Source organism: Cadophora gregata (assembly GCF_030347475.1).
Source record: "Cadophora gregata isolate MNR1 chromosome Unknown scaffold_2, whole genome shotgun sequence".
Lineage (NCBI taxonomy): Eukaryota > Fungi > Ascomycota > Leotiomycetes > Helotiales > Ploettnerulaceae > Cadophora > Cadophora gregata.
In genome coordinates, this window is record NW_026695925.1 from 1,031,612 (window position 1) to 1,048,453 (window position 16,842).

General features: G+C 49.2%; 7 protein-coding genes across 7 annotated transcripts; 4 read left to right on the plus strand and 3 right to left on the minus strand.

The window, feature by feature from the left end:
- Positions 1 to 806: 806 nt before the first annotated feature.
- ONS95_007643 (uncharacterized protein) lies at positions 807 to 3,195 on the plus strand (the record flags this gene model as incomplete). Its single annotated transcript, XM_058501160.1, has 4 exons — positions 807 to 1,464; positions 1,527 to 1,802; positions 2,054 to 2,369; positions 2,556 to 3,195. 4 exons carry the CDS (start codon positions 807 to 809, stop codon positions 3,193 to 3,195), a joined length of 1,890 nt encoding a protein of 629 aa, XP_058362477.1.
- A 1,388-nt stretch (positions 3,196 to 4,583) lies between these two features.
- ONS95_007644 (uncharacterized protein) lies at positions 4,584 to 7,206 on the minus strand (the record flags this gene model as incomplete). Its single annotated transcript, XM_058501161.1, has 2 exons — positions 4,584 to 6,618; positions 6,662 to 7,206. 2 exons carry the CDS (start codon positions 7,204 to 7,206, stop codon positions 4,584 to 4,586), a joined length of 2,580 nt encoding a protein of 859 aa, XP_058362478.1.
- Positions 7,207 to 7,581: 375 nt separating this feature from the next.
- Positions 7,582 to 8,235, plus strand: ONS95_007645 (uncharacterized protein; the record flags this gene model as incomplete). Its single annotated transcript, XM_058501162.1, has 3 exons — positions 7,582 to 7,809; positions 7,861 to 8,099; positions 8,166 to 8,235. 3 exons carry the CDS (start codon positions 7,582 to 7,584, stop codon positions 8,233 to 8,235), a joined length of 537 nt encoding a protein of 178 aa, XP_058362479.1.
- A 208-nt stretch (positions 8,236 to 8,443) lies between these two features.
- On the minus strand, positions 8,444 to 9,350 carry RPS13 (ribosomal 40S subunit protein S13). Its single transcript, XM_058501163.1, has 4 exons — positions 9,095 to 9,350; positions 9,004 to 9,036; positions 8,798 to 8,844; positions 8,444 to 8,746 (listed from the first exon to the last, which is right to left on the minus strand). Exons 1-4 carry the CDS (start codon positions 9,294 to 9,296, stop codon positions 8,573 to 8,575), a joined length of 456 nt encoding a protein of 151 aa, XP_058362480.1. The 5' UTR covers positions 9,297 to 9,350; the 3' UTR covers positions 8,444 to 8,572.
- Positions 9,351 to 10,571: 1,221 nt separating this feature from the next.
- ONS95_007647 (uncharacterized protein) lies at positions 10,572 to 12,567 on the minus strand (the record flags this gene model as incomplete). The annotated part of the gene is made up of 5 exons (XM_058501164.1): positions 10,572 to 10,598; positions 10,649 to 10,860; positions 10,909 to 11,170; positions 11,221 to 12,375; positions 12,433 to 12,567. The coding sequence occupies 5 exons, from the start codon at positions 12,565 to 12,567 to the stop codon at positions 10,572 to 10,574; spliced, it is 1,791 nt and encodes a 596-aa protein (XP_058362481.1).
- Positions 12,568 to 13,173: 606 nt separating this feature from the next.
- On the plus strand, positions 13,174 to 14,230 carry OGG1 (8-oxoguanine glycosylase ogg1; the record flags this gene model as incomplete). The annotated part of the gene is made up of 2 exons (XM_058501165.1): positions 13,174 to 13,431; positions 13,484 to 14,230. The coding sequence occupies 2 exons, from the start codon at positions 13,174 to 13,176 to the stop codon at positions 14,228 to 14,230; spliced, it is 1,005 nt and encodes a 334-aa protein (XP_058362482.1).
- Positions 14,231 to 14,633: 403 nt separating this feature from the next.
- Positions 14,634 to 16,679, plus strand: LCL3 (putative endonuclease lcl3; the record flags this gene model as incomplete). Its single annotated transcript, XM_058501166.1, has 2 exons — positions 14,634 to 15,005; positions 15,062 to 16,679. 2 exons carry the CDS (start codon positions 14,634 to 14,636, stop codon positions 15,455 to 15,457), a joined length of 768 nt encoding a protein of 255 aa, XP_058362483.1. The 3' UTR covers positions 15,458 to 16,679.
- Between the last annotated feature and the right edge of the window lie 163 nt (positions 16,680 to 16,842).

Here is a 16,842-nt window from a genome sequence, read left to right on the forward strand (position 1 = left end):
CTCCACTGCCTCTCCACTGCCTCCCCACTACTGCCATTACCATTACCATTGCTAAGCCAACAGAACCTACCTACCTACCTTAGGTACACACACCTACCTTAGGTACCTACTTATTCAGTCATTCACTCTGTCGCTTCCTTCCCCTCTTCTTCCTCCCTCTCCCTCACCTCACCTCCCCTCCCCTCACCCCGACCTTCACCTCCACGCTCACCTCACGCTCACGCTCACGCGCACGCTCACCTTCACCTTCACCTTCACCTTCACCTTCACCTCTAACTTAACCTTCACCTTCACCTAGCACAACCGTCGCTGCCGCCTCCCCGCCTACCTCATTCATCTCACCTTTCATGTAGCGAAGCCGTACTTTACTTGCCTAGGTATATTTGCCGCTCAATATAAATAGCACAAAGCAACATAGCATACCATACCTAGGCAATACATCTAGGGAGCAGCCCAACCGACAGCGAGCGACCTTTCCTTTCCCTTCCTCTCCTCTCCCCTCCCCTCCTCTCCTCTCTTACTCCACCCCGCCTTGTTGATATCCATTCCCACGCCACGCCATCGACTCGCGAGACCACCAGCCCAGCCCAAACTCGAACCACGGTCACACATTCACACCTACACCTACTTTCCCAAATCAACAATCAAAGATCGATCCTCGGCCCCAAGGTTCGACGTCTACCCTGCACTGAGCATACAGCCTCTCCAACAGGGTGTGCCCGCCGCCTTCTTAGAAGCGTCGAGGCTCCCCAAAGCGAAAACGAAGAAACACCCCAGTACACGTCTTTTCCTGCGCTGGTTAAACCATGGAGCCTATGGATTACACCATGGACGACGCCGTGAACCACGGGGCTCGTGCGAACAATGCTGCTAGTCGATACCAGTGTCAGCAGTCTTCTCCAGCGGCTCAAAACGGCGTTTCAAATCAGAGCCGCGATGGTTCTCATTTCGACCCTGTGCACGACGCATCGAACTATTACTATGGGTTTCCCGGAAATGCACCAGGTCGCTTCCCGCATACAACCTCATTTATACACCAGATGCAGCATTGGGACGCTAGTCCTTCTATACCCCGTGCAAGTTGGCGGACATATGGCGACATGTCGAGACCCACCCCGTCGCAAGTAGGCCTGGGGAGGACTTATGGGGAAATGTCGTGGGGACCTCGGGCGTTTGGTCGTGCAGAAGACGTGTATGGTCCATTTTCCAATCAGCTGAATGGTCACAATATGCCTTCAGAGAACAGTATGGTGCCCGGAGGACATCTTGTAGGAGGTATTGCTAGCCAACCACCAGCACTACGCCCCAGTCCATTCGCTTTAAATTTCGAACAACAAATACCGGATCTGCCCAGTCCAGCTGATTCTTCTCATCATCGAGTATCTTCCCTTGGAAGCGGCCGTACAAATACACATAGACACCAAACCCCGTCACAATCCTTTCCAGAACCACCACCATACCTTAGTGAGCATTACATCCCAAAATTTGATTCGAGATGACAGGATACACCTGACTTTTTGATATAGGATATCAACGAGCGCCCAGAGCACCCCTTTCTCGACCTACCTTTAGCGAAAGCGCAGTCGCTGACAGGCGATCCTGGGCCGATTCTGATGAAGAATCCATCTCTGACTTGGAAAATGAAGCCGTTCGCCGCGAAATGGCATCATATCGTGAGAGCGACGACGAACATGCTTTGATCATGCAAGGTGCCATGGCAGCTGGTAGGAGAATGATGGCCAAGGAGGCTTTTAATTCATTGGAAAAGATAAAGGTAGAAGACTTGCCAATGCAAAGCAGGGGTATGTTACGACATTTCTCTCAACTTCATCCAGTGTCTTTCATTTGCTTGTTTGTCTTCAAGTCTACCAGGATGGAGTTCTGTCATGTTAAATTACCCATTCAATTTGAATCTGATGTCGATGGTTTTCCTTGTTGCTTGACTCTACCATCCATCTGCCTCGATCGTTCTAACTCGAGGCAATCATCTGCTTCAGACATTTTCCCCACTTCTTTGGCTCTTTTTGGTTGATTGTGTGGCTAATTTAGACAGACTGTACGATATGTTACAACGATTTCGGGGTGGAGAATCCGGATGGGGTCGTCGAACAGCCAGTTCGTTGGCCGAAGTGTAAGCATTTGTTTGGCGATAAATGCATCAGGAGGTGGTTCGACGAAGGAAAGGACACCTGCCCATATTGCCGAGAGAAAATCCCCTCGGAATTGGCCGCTAAAAGACTGGGCATGGAATCACAGATGCGGATGCTCCAACGAAGGCGAATGATGCAGGCAACGTCCGTTGCACAACAAGTGAGGCACGGTGTCCCGCCAACTGTTGGCTTCTTCCCAGACGATCCTACCAGTGGAAGGTCAGTTTTCCTGAGTTTCCTTGGTCTCTCCCATTACGTTCAGCACTTCGTCCATGAACTAGCCGTAAAAAAAGTAGGCCCTGATTGTGTTGATTCTGCCAAACTGTGGAAGTTCGCACGATATTGTCCTTGACTGCACTCTTTTCTTGGCTTCATATTGAGGTGTTCTTGGCTTACAATAAGCAGAACGCCATCCACACCCTTCTCACGGCCACAGGACGAATACGAAGCCATTGTGAGCCACACTGCTGAGAATTGGAGTTACTCCTCACCAAATCGTTATTCGTCTGGAGAATCCCCAGAACGCAGACGCCAGGGTCGTGGGAGGATCGGCATGGGACGTTCTGGGCATCCCATTGGCCGACCTGTCTCCATTGGTTCTGCCAGGTCCGTCAGCCAGCCCTTCAGCTTTCATCACAACGCGCCGCAACGAGGACTTGGTCTACCAGTACCATTGTTGCATACCCCTGCATCGGCTCGAAGGTCGATTACTCCCGCTCAAGCCAGACAAACTCCTCCCCAGCCACAAACTCCTCAAAGTCGACCATATTCCAGTGGGCCTGGATCCACAGCAGCATCTCCAGAAGAGGCCTCGCCACCTGTTGCAGTTGGATCTGGTTTGCCAGCACAACATAGATTCAGCGTAGATAACGCATCAAACTCTCTGAGAGATTCTCGAGCACCGACCGTAACAAGTGGGCAAGAACCACATCAACGCCCCTCGCATGAGAATATTGCTTTCGATCAGCGAGTAAATGCTTTGCAGCGACCATCGGCCCCCTATCCAGACTCTGGCCGCTCATCGGACTCGGTACAGACCTCGTGAAATGGGCACATTGCGACTCAAGGTTGCGAGCCCGCGCACGGTGGATTAAAACTTTCTATTTACTCATCACGAGCGTTTTCAGAAGCACAATGACGAAATTGAGACATAATCCCGCGACAACCTTTCCTCATATTTTTTGACATGGTTCGGCGCAAGAAGGACGGCCTACTACTTATGGCGTTGGTAATGGTTGCGAGGGATCCTGTACGGCGTGGACATTACTTCTGATGAATCAGTGGTTTGTTACTGGGTGATTTGCGAGCGTCCACACTCATTTGTTTCTGCGTGAAATGCCATCCGGTACAGCACGGTTGCTCATGTTATCCACGGCTCTACTAGGTAACGGCAGCCCCTTGGCAATTGAAAATAATTACGAAAATATGTGTGGACTTGTACATCTGATTTGGGAAGAAGTGACACTGTATGTAAAGTCGGATATGTTGAGGTGTATCGGTTGGGGAATGTACCCGACTTGTGATGTAATTTTCTCCACTTCCAGACAATGACATGTTGCATAGCTGCATTGTCCCTCCTCATCTATTCTCTCCCTCGCCAGCCTCAGCGAAGTCCAATACTCTCATTGACTTCAGCACCAGTATGCAGCAAATCCAAGACACCACCTCCACCCTCACACCAACCCCGCCCATACTTGCAACACCGCCTACAGCCGTCGCGATACATTGAGAAACACCGCTGATTCTGGCAATACTCTTGCAGGCCTCATAGGTCCCCCACAGGTACCGAAACAGGGCAATAGCAATAGCCACAAAGATACGTCCTGGCCGGCCATGATTTCAGACGACGAATCGACAGAACGCGGCCCTTATGCTTCTTGATCTGTTTAATTATTCGAAGTAAACTTCACCAAGCGACGGAGAAACAAGGCGGAGAGGGGCTTGCTTGAACGAGTGACGACTCTTCTGTCACCAGGACTCCAGAACATGCAGTCAGTCAGGCAGGCCATTGCCATTTAGCCACGGCCTGGGACCAGAGTCATACTGCTGACATTTCGCTTCGACGAAATGGACCACTGGAAACAATGCGGTGCCTCGCTTTGACATGGAGCTGAGTGAGGACATTTCCGTGTCTATATGTTTCAGACGTGTAAGAGCACAGTTGACTTCTAGCGAGCGCCATGGAAATACTCAAGTTATCCTTAGTCAGCCGTTGAACGCATAAACTTACCTGGTCAATACATCTCAATATAGTACATTTTCCCAATCAATCGCAACAGAGACACAACAAATGCAGATACACGACAAGTAAGGAAATTGACCAATGATTCGGTCATGAGAGCTGAACTCGTCTTACACACCAGGAGGCAGTAGATTGGAGGAAAACCCCCATACCGGATCACCTACTAATGTCTACCGAACACATTCATACATCTAAGTGGCAGCTACAATCCTTACTTCCTTTGCCACGGCATGACAAAGCTCAACTCGAATGCCTGCTCCTGTCAGAACATGGATCCACAATCTCTGAGTGTCGCTTAACCTATCGTTCTCACTCTTGACCTCCGAAAACATTACTTGCTTCTTGTCTATATCCCACAAGAACAAATCCGGCATGCCACCACCACGGACTCTATATTCCTCCGCCATGACTTTACACACCGTGGCTAGAGCTTGTCCATCAAAGCAAGCGACGATCTGGAGCAGATCGTCGAGCTCAAAGTCCCAATTCAGTCCAATGGCACAAGTACGTTTCTCACGCTCTCGACTATCAACAGCGCGGATGATATCTGCTGCCGAGCCATTTTCAATCTCCACTAAGCGGTGATTGATCTCGGAGGCCCTGGAAGGAAAGAAAGCATCAGTGTGCAGATCCAAGGGGCACGTTTGATAGGCTGTTTGGAAGACATTTGGAATATAGACGAATAGAACATCGTAGAACAGGTAGGCAAACAGCGTCCGCACAATACCCCCTTCTGCATGGTAGCCTTTGAATCCCCGGGAGCGATAATCAGATAGACACATCGCTTCTACGCTACATTCACCTCCACCCTCGGCTTCGTCAACCCATAGAGTTTTCGTACTTCGCTGCTTCTCCTCTCCTTGATCACTTTGTCGCCTTTTGCTAAGCGGGTATTCTTTCTTGATCTGTACCCCTTCAACTGTCACCTCAATTGGTTTGGCAAGCAGAACGTGTCCGAAGTCGTGCTGTTCTCGTTTAGGAAGTTTAAGAGTCTTCTCCAATTTTCGGATTCGCTTTTGCAAGTCGTAATGGTAAATTGTATGACAGTCCTTATCCTGGAGTCCAGCTTCACAAGTGCGAAGAGAGAGTCGTTTCCAGTGCTTTTTCTGCTGCTCTACATTGGATATCCCTGGTGGCGGCTGCAGTGCATACATGTAGTGTTCTTCTAGCAGCGCTTTCCGTTGATACCACGAACCCCTTCTTGCTGCATGAAACAAATGCTGATTTAAGAGTTCTGAAGTGACAGCATGCTCCCGCTCGTGCATCTTGAAGCGACCAAGGACATAAGTCCCTTTGTGAATGATCCGTGTATATACCCAAGCTGGCGAAAAGCGTCGCAGGTAGGCTCCTTCGCCGCTTTCGTAAACACGATCTTCTTTGCGTTGCTCTTCTTCCAAGAGAATTTTCCAACGTGGATATACGGCTTCGAAAATTGCGAGCACCGTATCCAGGCCAGCTTTGGAGGGGTTGCCGTTGAGCTCCAAGATATTGTCTACCCGAAATTGAGTTCGCAGTGATGCCTCAAATTCCAACAACTCCGCCCTGCTAGGAAATATGTTTTGGGATCGAGAAACAATGTAATCGGGAAAGTTGCGTCGCGAAATTCGGGCAAGAATAATTGTCGTCAGGGACTTATCCGTCCACTCCGTTGATCGATAGAAGACCAGATGCACCCTTTCAAAAAGCCTGAGGGTAGGAAGCGACAGCCTGATACAAGGTCCTGTGATAGCCTGAATCTTGCGCAGGAAATGGTTATCTCTGGTCATGTCTGACATCGAGTTGTCGATGTTATCCTCGTTTTCTCCTGATTCCGAAGCGACACTGCCTTGACTTTCAGATCTCTTCAAGCCGACCCAGCCAAGTCCGCTTTGGCGCTGGCTCATATTCAGTAGAGCTTTCAGGAGACCATTCTTGTTCTTGCCCTGGACCTTGGCTTCTTTGGCAAGGCCCTTGGCTTCTTCTAAATTCAAAAGAGATGTTGCTTCTTCAAGTGTCGTAATTGTACCATCCGAACAATCAGCGAACCTAAACGTAGCCTGAAGTAAATTATCTTGAGGTGGAGCTAACTCTGCAGGGTTCACCTGAATCGTTGCTGATGATTCTGGCAGGGCACGCTCACTTTGAAGAATACTGGCAGCCTCAGGGAGGTTTGCAATATCGCTGTAGTAGCCGAGACGGTTGATGCGATGCCATGCGGACGTTTTCCTCAGGAAGAGACGGACATATCTGACCGCATTAGGAAAATCCAAATAAAAAAGGTACTTCTCACAAGTATTGTGCCTCATAGTCGAGTAGCCCCCACTGGGTGAATACCTCCAACTCCTTCTCATCAAAAAGATGAGCCTCGTCCTCCAGTACTGTCTCCAGGGCAAGATTGAATGCATCAACGTAAATCGAGCTCTTACCCTTCACCCAAGTTTGTTGAGTGAGGCGGGATTGCAAATCTGGTGGAACAGCTTCAGCAGCTCGCATTGCTTCATATTCCTCAATCGCTTCTTTGTCCGTCTTCACGGGAGGCAAAGCGCTTTCCAGTTCGGTTGTTCGATGTGGTACGGAAAGGTCATCGAGTGCGGATTCATCGTTCCCATCAGAGTCTGGGATCTCGTCTCGGAAGCCCATTGGGCTGCCAGGTTCACGTTCATCTGCATCTCCCGATGCCTCCGACGAGTCGTCTCCATCGCCATTGCCAAAGGTCTTGAGTCTCTTTGCAGGGGGCAGGATTTCGTGGTCGTGGAACTTAGTGGAGACTGGATGAGGAACTCGTTTCCCTACCATTGCATTATGCCTTGCTTCTCCACGGGATTCGAGCACCATTGCACGGTGACGGCCTTACCAGGGGAGCAGAAACAAACAGAACAGGACAGGACAGATGAACGCTGTATTATGCTGGCTTGGATTGGATACAGAGGATAGGCAGGAGGCAGGATACGCCCTCGAGTCGCGTCCATTTAGGAACCTGCCGACGCGCCCAGTCTAGCGGTGTCACGAGACTACGTGCTTGCTGCCTGAGGTATTTTCCATACCTTCGGAAAGGTTGGGACCAAGGAACATGGGAGGAGGTACCTGCAGCCTTGTGAGGAAAAGCGATGACAAACTGGAGAGCATCCAGGTCGTGAATCCCATTTGGAACCTCAATAGACGCAACGCAATACTCTTCTTTCTCCGCCCGCGATAAGGCCATCAGGTACCATGTCGTCGCTGAACTCACAAAAGGCAGGTGCTCAAGAACAAGCCCCTGCACGCATAACTCCACCAGCACAAGCCTTCTCCGTCGCGATGGAACAGCAATCAGCAACTCCAACGCCAGCTGCAACTCTAGCTCCAACCCCAACACCAATTCTATCAGCAGCGCAAGCTACACACCCATACCCGTCAAAAGACATCACCATGACCGATGTCCCTCCTGATCGACCTGCTGCAAGTCAAGTTCATCTGCAACATCCATGTTCGATGCTAATGAACCCCTAGTCCCCAGCAATTTTACCGAGCACGACGAATGTTCCCAGTCCAATACCTGCTAGAGTTGGAACCCCTTCTCGCAATGTCAATGGCAATGACACCAGCTCACGAGCTACGTCCCAGCACCCTGATCCTACCCCTACGATGCCCAAGGAAGCCCCGCCACACGGTGCCCCAACAAGACAATATTTGAATAGTATGGTTACCGGGCCGCTGATGGATGGAATGAAGCTTCTTGCCAAAGAACAGTGAGCATTTCTTTTTTCCTGGACCTCCACGAAGATTGCAAAACTCACTTGCTAATTGTCGCGTAGACCAAAAGACCCGTTGCGTGCCTTGGGCGAATACTTGTTGCAGAGGTCGAAGGAAATTGAGGGGACGTAAGAGAATCCCTAATTGGCTCTACATTGCACCGGGCCGAATGGAGTTGATTCACACGCAAATGCATGTTTACATTTGTGTCACGATACCCGCATTACAGGCAGTGGGAGTTGGTGAGGGAAACTTTTCGACTCTTATTCAGAAATGCGTCGCACATTAGGTTCACGACAATCGAGAGAACGTAAGACGAGAATGACACAAGATATCTGGAGTGTGTTTGAGATCTGATTCTTCATATGAATCTATGCCCTTGAGCCACTGACGATGGATCAGCCCTTGATGCAATTGTCCACACCCCAAACTCCATGCCAAATGTCAAAACCCCGACCATTTTCCACATCTATGAGACCATGGTGCTGGCGGTCGCGCTCTCGTATCTCCAGGTTGGTGGCAGAACACCGACAGTCTTGTAGTAACGGGAGAGACGGTGGATACGGGACTCGATGAGAATGAGACGGAATTTGGAATCCTTGTCCTTGCGATTGCGCTCAAGATGCTTACGGACAGCGACGGCCTTGCGTATATTAGCGTCATGCCTTGTCTCACAGATGTCTGAGCTTCTCACCTTCTTGATCAACATGTACAAGTCCTCTGGAATCTCTGGGGCGAGGCCTAGGTAGATAAATTAGCTAATGATTAGGAAGTGGCGGTATTGTTCATTGGAATTTCTCTCCGTCAGTCAGCGACCAAGCGGAGGCGGTAGATGGTTGCGCTTCATACACTGTGGGACTGAGCCCAGCAATGTTCAGAATTGCGATGCTGTAATCGTACCGTTTGATTTGAGGATTCTGAGGATCTTGTTTCCTGAAAAGAAGAGTTAGCACAACACTCCACGTGTCTACTGCGCTTCTCCTAAACGTACCGGTGACAACCTTGACTTGGGCGATACCGTGGGAGTCACGGAGGACGACACCAATTTGCGATGGAGTGGCACCCTTCTTTGCGAGCTTGCAGATCTGGTCAACAACTTGCTCCGGGGTGGTCTTCAACCAAGAGGGAGGTGTGCGAGAGTATGGAATAGCAGAGGCTGATATGCCCTTTCCATTAGAATGAAGACGGCCCATGATGACAGTGGTTGGAGAGGTTGATTGTCGAGGTGGTGAGGCGTTTGGCGTTGGGAAACTTGTCCTGGTTCAGAAATGAAGTTCTCGTGGAAAGTGCGACTCGCTTGTACTAGCGCAGGCGGACGCTAGCATAAGCAGGGGGCAGACAGCGCTAGCTGGGCTAGGTACCTCCAATAAATATTTTCTCATCCTCGCGGCAGAAGCATCCTCCAACAACATCCGCGATATTCAAGGAAATACCACGAAAGTCCACGGCCTCAAGTCAGATATCGAGATCTTGTATCGGGTGACGAGATGAGCTGTTTGAGCGAGCTCTGTATTGGCCGCCACTCCGAATTGATCCCATTCAGCCATTTCCGTTCCCGATGGACTCCCCATCTGTGAGTGCCTCTCTTTGCTGCCTTCGCTCCGTCCAACAATCGAGTATTCTCACATGATGATAACCATTTGCTATCTGGCACCTCTCATTTTATGTCTTCTGCAGAGGAATAATAATCTTCTGCAGAAGTCGATGAATTCAACGGACTTCTGACATGAATCTTGATCGACTTTCATAGCAAATACAGCGTTCAATTACGTCCACAATAAGAACCTGCTGACACATTGAAGTTTAGTTTTTATCATTCACATCCGTTGGCATTGCAAGCTTGCTTTATGGTGGATGGCTACAGGGTTCCCGAATGGAAGGAAGGCATGCGCAAAAAATATAAATCAATCATGCAAATCTTGAGTGCCATTTCTCTATGAGTTTCAAACAGTCAAAGCCGAGGGTTACAAATGCTGCTGCAAGTGCTTAACCATTTTTTCTTTAATTTTCGAATCTGGCATACTGGCCTTGCCGATCGTGATTGAGGTCTGCAATAGTCTGAAGCACCGAGATATGATTTCAGTCTATCCTTTGCGCCGCTGCATGTACGGAGGTAGAATAATTTGTTTTACGGCTGGATATACGAAGCTTCAAGACGTGTTTTGAGTTGGATTTTCATCCATCACCATGCTTACGTAACCTGTAACTTATACATTGTCAGCATATCAAAATGGCTGCAACGCCAGCGGAAGATCCAAACTTGTAGCATCAGGACATCAGTACGCGGCGTTGGCTGCAAAATATCAGTGCTTTTAGTATTAACGGCTCCTCTTTCCCGTTTATCAAATTGTACTAGTACAGAACGGTGTGATTAGGCCAAATCGCGAAGAAGTCCGACGTTAGACAAGGACTGCAGTTGGGCAAGGCAAGGTATCAACCCTGTTGGTAGATATCCTCGCAAAATATGATTACCAGGCAGAAACCTCGAAGTTTTCCTGCCAGAAGTCAGCAAAGACCGTTGGAGGAGTAGTGAGAGGATGATTACCTCTGAAAAATAAGTCGTGACCACGGTGCGATCGGCAAATTTTCTACCCGCCAAAGTACGGAGAGCATTGCCTGCCGACTCAGCAGTGTCGAATTTGACAAAGATCTTACCGACTCCATTGGACTGTCGACTTCCACCAGTGGGCCTTGGAATCTTCATCTCGAGCACCTTTCCGTACTTCTCGCATTCTTCCTTTACATCCTCGCAGATTTCTAGTGATAGAATTAGCATGATGCTTTGGATTGTCTCATATAATATACCTTCGTAATCCTCGTTATCAATGAGCTCTTCAGAGGTGACCATGTTGAGCAATTGCAGAACTCGGCCTTCATCCAGACCTTGGGATGTAGTACCAGCAAGCATTGACATTGCGTTCACGCTCATCTCGAGTCCTGACACCTGTGTGTGTCCAATGCTGGCTCGTTGCACCTTCAAATGCTTGTCGCCAAGTTCCATCCCATTAAGACCCTCGACAGCAATATCGGTCGCGGCTGGATCCACGTATTCACAGAATGCAATGCCCTTCGATAAAGTCAGCAGTGGCCAATAATGGAGTTGGTTGAAATACTTACTCGAGATTCTTCAGTACCATTGTCCTTCACGAGAACAAATGCCTTTAGTTCTCCAAATGATACAAGAAGCTCAGTGACCTGCTCATCGGTGAGGTATAGTGGTATGCTGGAAATGCTGATTTTGTTCTGAGTGTCTACTACCACATTGGAAACAACACCAGGTTCATATGGGACGTCATCTGTAACAGCCGGGACGATATAGTCCTTTGGTCTACGGATAGAGAGTCCTTTGGTGTCTCCGTTCGATCCAGACCCATTCATGTGCTCGTCTTCCATTGTGATGCCATCCAGAGCGAGAGCGATTGTAGCATCAAGAGTCTGCTTAAACTCCAATAGGGCAAAGGACTTGTCTTTCGAGATCTGGGCTGATATACAAGGATCGGATCCCTCGACAACATTGAGGCCATTGAGCTGCAGGTTGAAAAAGTTAACAATGACTTCCTCGGTGACCGTCGGAGGAAGATTGTGAACAAGAAGACGCTTTGCTTGGCGAGAGTTGGAAGGCTTGAGAGCTGCATTGGTAACAGAGCCACTGGGCTGTGACATGAATGCCTGAAGCTTGCTAGGGTCCATTGGCTGTTGTCTTGGAGCTCCTGGAAGAGGGAACATTCCGGAAAGTTTAGCTTGCTCTGCGGTGACATTTTCATATCCGGGTGGCTTGATATCCCATTGAGTCAATCGCCTCTTACGCTCCAAGATCGATACAACGTCCGTCAAGTCTGGTGTCGGTTCCTTCTTCTTGGGTGGAGGAGATGCGCTCTTCTGTCGGTCCCCTCGATCTGGCCCTCCCCCGAATCCTTCGACTCTACCTCCCCGTCGCCCTCCACCCCCCCTTCTATCCTCGAATAGATCTCTGTCTCTTCTTGGTGGTCTGTCATCACCATCTCGTCTCGCGTCACGTCTCGAGGAGCCTCGGTCTCTATCCCATTCTCTCTCCCCGCCCCTCTCACCACCCCTTTCTCCACCTCCGCGTCGGTCCCGCCCAGAATATCTGTCTTCGCGCTCTCTTTCTCGGTAATTACGATCTGTAGAATATGAATCTACCTCACCATCACGACGAGCAGGTCGTGAGTCTCGATCTCGTTGGCCATGGGGGGAACGGGAACGACGCCTGTCTCTGTTTCCACCGCGATCTCCTCGTCGGTCGTCGCGCGGCTAGCCATAATCAGCAAATCCTGTTCACCTCCTTGTGAATGGATTGGTTGCACTTACTGGATAATCTCTGGACGATCCATGCCGGCCAGAATCTGTTGATGCTTGCTTGTCAGCAGGAGCTCCATCTTGCTTAGGATTCGCTGAAAACGGTGAAGGTGCCATGCCTCTGGATGAATAGCTGTCGCCGTTCATATCGGCGACTAAGGAAGAATCTTCGCAAACGGGGCTAAATCGAAGAATATTCTGTTGAGATGGGAGCTGCAACGAGGCTCTGGATTGATGTGAGCTATTTTTCAGGCAAGGAGTTTCGCAGAGCAGCGCCCAGCCGACCGGTGTTCGACACGCTAACGCCCGAATCCCTGTAGACTGCACTGCACTCCACTGGACTGGGCTGCACCTCCGTACGCAAGGCTTCGAAAGGAAAGGGACGGACTGGGGCTTGGATAGCCAAATTACCTACCTGGGTAGTGACTTTCGGACTTTCAGACTTTCAGAATAATCTCAAATCTACACCTTCGCAACCTCAATGGCGAGCATGCGCGTATCTGAATGGCGTAAGCTGCCTGTGAACCTGGCAGAGCTTTGTATCGAAACAACTTTGCGGTGCGGTCAGTCTTTCAGATGGAAAAAGCTCAGAGACAATGAATGGTAGGTATCGAAGGACCTTGAGCGGCTCTCGTCAGGGGCTAAAGATATACCTACAGGACCTGTGCCCTTCATGGACGAATTCTCTCTCTTAAGCAGGATTCTACGCACCTACATTACCAGACTACATGGCCGTCCAATGTTTCCCATGGAATGACCCCACCCTCATCCGGCCACGCATCTCCTGATGTGCCAATCGAGGACGAGCAGACGGAGGACTTGCTCAAGCATTACCTGAACCTTGCTCCCAATCTGACTGCGTTGTACGAGCAATGGTCTTCGGTGGATTCCAACTTCAAGAAGAGAGCTCCAAAGTTCGCTGGAGTGCGTATCTTGAAGCAGGATGCCTGGGAAGCACTTGTGGGCTTCATATGTAGCAGTAACAATAATATTGTGAGAATTTCGCAGATGGTGAGTCCAGACCTTGACTGACTCAAGGCTGCAATCTGTTGATGGGTATTAGGTGAATAACTTGTGTTTGACTTATGGCCCGCTGATTGCACATATCGATGACCAGCCCATCCACGACTTTCCTTCTCCAGCCGCTCTCGCTGTTCCTGGTGTTGAGGCCCGCTTGAGACAGCTTGGCTTCGGATACCGAGCTGGATATATTGCCCAAACAGCCATGATGGTTGCCAAGGAAAAACCACAAGGTTGGTTAGAGAGCTTGTGCAATACTGAGACCTACGATGGCAGTCCTGATCAAAAACCATTGTCAGAGGGCGGTCGTGAAGGCTATAGGAAAGCCCACGAGGAGTTACTTCAGCTTCAAGGTGTTGGACCAAAAGTTGCCGATTGTGTTTGTTTAATGGGTCTCGGATGGGGGGAGGCCGTCCCTGTGGATACTCACGTGTGGCAAATTGCGCAGCGAGACTACAAGTTCGGGAAGGGAAAGCACAAAAGTCTCACCAAAGCTACGTACGATGCTATTGGAGACCATTTCAGGAAACTCTGGGGCAAAGAAGCAGGATGGGCCCATTCAGTCCTATTTGCCGCGGACCTAAAGACGTTCTCTGAAAGATTAGCCACCAAAATCGAGGTTGATATCCATGAGGTGAAGGTCAAAAGCGAGGAGGGAAGTATGTTGGAGACAAGGGTTGTGGTCAAGCGAGAATGTATTATGGAAGACGCAGACGAGGTTCTGGATGAGAAGGAAGATATCATGGTTGAGACTTCACGATCCAAGAGGGCCAAACGCCGGAAGCTCTGATGGGTGGCGTATACACTTGTATGTCTGGGTGTCGGTGAATGAAAATGGCACTTTAATTAGAGTCTTAGAACGCATCACACCTTGTTCGTGCTTGTAAACTGTCAAAGGAGCATGAAACAGAGTGAGACAAAACGACTTCCCTGCCAAGTGTGTATTGTCCGACAAATGATACTTCCCCCGATGACCAACATGCCGTTCTCTCTTCATGTAAAAGCAACTGGTCTAGCAACGGTTTGTCCTCCAAGTATTTGCGAGGTTGCTGTAGACATATACCCCTGGTCTCCTCTAATCCCTGCCACACTAGAGCTCACTGGGCAGCACTTGGTAACCTTGATCTCCAGAGCTTCTGGAACCAGACAGCTTTCCCACCACCATACCTGCTCGTGCATGTCAACACAATGCGATGGCCCCCATGCCTTCAAATACCGAGAGCGACAGCGATGACAAGAAGCGCCCTGTATCATGGATGGATAATCTCAATTCGACAGACTGGTCTCACTACACTGACCCAAGGACCATCATACCCACTCTCCTCCTGACAACAACGATTCTGGTGTCGGTCAGACTCTATCGCTCATACCTCGCCCGAATTCCAGAAGCTACATACATACGCCCGCGGTTCTTCAGGAATCGGAGCTTGTTTGGGAAGGTTACGCGTGTTGGAGATGCAGACAATTTTCACCTCTTTCACACACCAGGCGGGAGACTGGCTGGCTGGGAATGGGCGCCAGGACGCAAAATCCCAGAGACCAAGGGAGATCTGAAGAATAACACGGTAGGTCTTGATTCCTATGTGTGCCAAACTACAACATGGATTGATAGCGTCTCCAGATACACGTCCGGATTGCAGGAATCGATGCGCCTGAGTGTGCTCACTTCGGCAAGCCTGCCCAGCCCTACTCGGCGGAAGCGCTTGCATGGCTTAAGAATTACATCCTGGATCGTCGTGTACGAGCATACATCTACAAGCGCGACCATTATGAGCGTGTTGTGGCCACTGTATGGGTGCGAAGGTTTTTCTTTCGGAAGGATGTGGGGAAGGAGATGCTTAAGGCGGGATATGCAACGGTGTATGAAGCCAAATCGGGTGCTGAGTTTGGAGATTTCGAGGATAAATACAGAAAGGTTGAGGAGACAGCAAAGCGGAAGAAAAGAGGAATGTGGGCAGGCGTTGCGAGGAAGGACTTTGAGAGTCCACGAGAGTTCAAGACCAGGACAGCTCAATGATTCGAAAACTAAAGTGATACCCGGATATTTTCCACCGAATTTGGAAAGCGAAGACGTTCAGTTTGCGTTTGAGAGTACTGTTGAGTTTGCTGTCTCTTGCTTCAAGGTTACTTTGATACTGTTGACTTCCTCCTATCTGTCAGCAACGACTCAGAGACAAGAACTCATATATATTCGGTGCTTCTACATCGTGATTAGGAGCTAGTATGGGTACTATATGCTGTCAATGTGCAAGGGCTATACCCATTCCCTTTCCACCTTTTTGCTATGTTACTTAGAAAGGTGCCGATGAATCAGAAGATGACTGGGCAAACATACTTGAAGAGTTGCACGAGGGGATGAGGGGATGATGGCCAACCTGCCTCGTCTTACGTGGAGAATCGAATGAGGCTGAGCCGCTCTGCCTTCAGTCCTGGAGAGTGTCCAGAGCACAAATAAGACCATTGGGATAACCCTTGGACTGTGACTTCCACAACTGATACATGAGGTAGCTTAGCGCAAAGCTCCTTCGTCCCCTGCAGACAAGCTTCTGCACGTGATGGGGGCAAGCAAACGTCTCATGCAATCGGGATTCCGTCTAAGTGCGATTGTCGGAAATCCGTAGGATCGTCTCAGGGAGCTTGAGATTTGGCGGTCCTGTGATAGGTGTGATTGGCCAATGGGTCTCGGAATGCAAATCGACAGAACAGGTTGAGCATTGAGATGGGCAAGCAGTGTGTATGGATGAACGTGTTGTGTGGTACTCGAGTAGTCTTCATCTGTTCATCCTGTGTCATCAGAGATCCTGCACATGCAAGCAGCTTTTGTCTGTAATATATCTACCAAGGCAGACATAGCGGTACCGAGCCGGGGTTGGGAGCGCACGCCGAAACGTAAGCAGTGCAGTGTTTATGGCGACTCGAAGGGCATTCCAGCAAAGTGAAACATGCATGAGGCGAACGGTGCAGAGCAGTGCAGCATCTGGACTCCCCATCACACCTAGTGACCTCGAGGGTAGGTAGGGTAGGTAGGTAGGTACCTTACCTAGGTCTAGGTACATTGAGCAGAGCAGAGTAGAGTACTAAGTCGGGCACTGCTGCACGTAAGGTACCTAAATTACCTTAGGGTAGTACTAGCCGGTCCACCTCCTGTTTTACTCAGGGCTCGCGTATAGTTAGGGTAAGTAAGTGTTACGAGTAAGTAAAGTATCACACTAGAAAATATACCTAAACTCTAAAAAAAGTACCTTATAAAAATTAAATAAAATTATTATAAAAACTATAACTAATATTTATTTAACTTTAGAACTATAACTTATAATAAAATAAAAGATAAATATATTAATAGATAAAGAGTATATCTAATAGTATTTTTTATTTATATTTAATTTACTTTTATACTTCTAA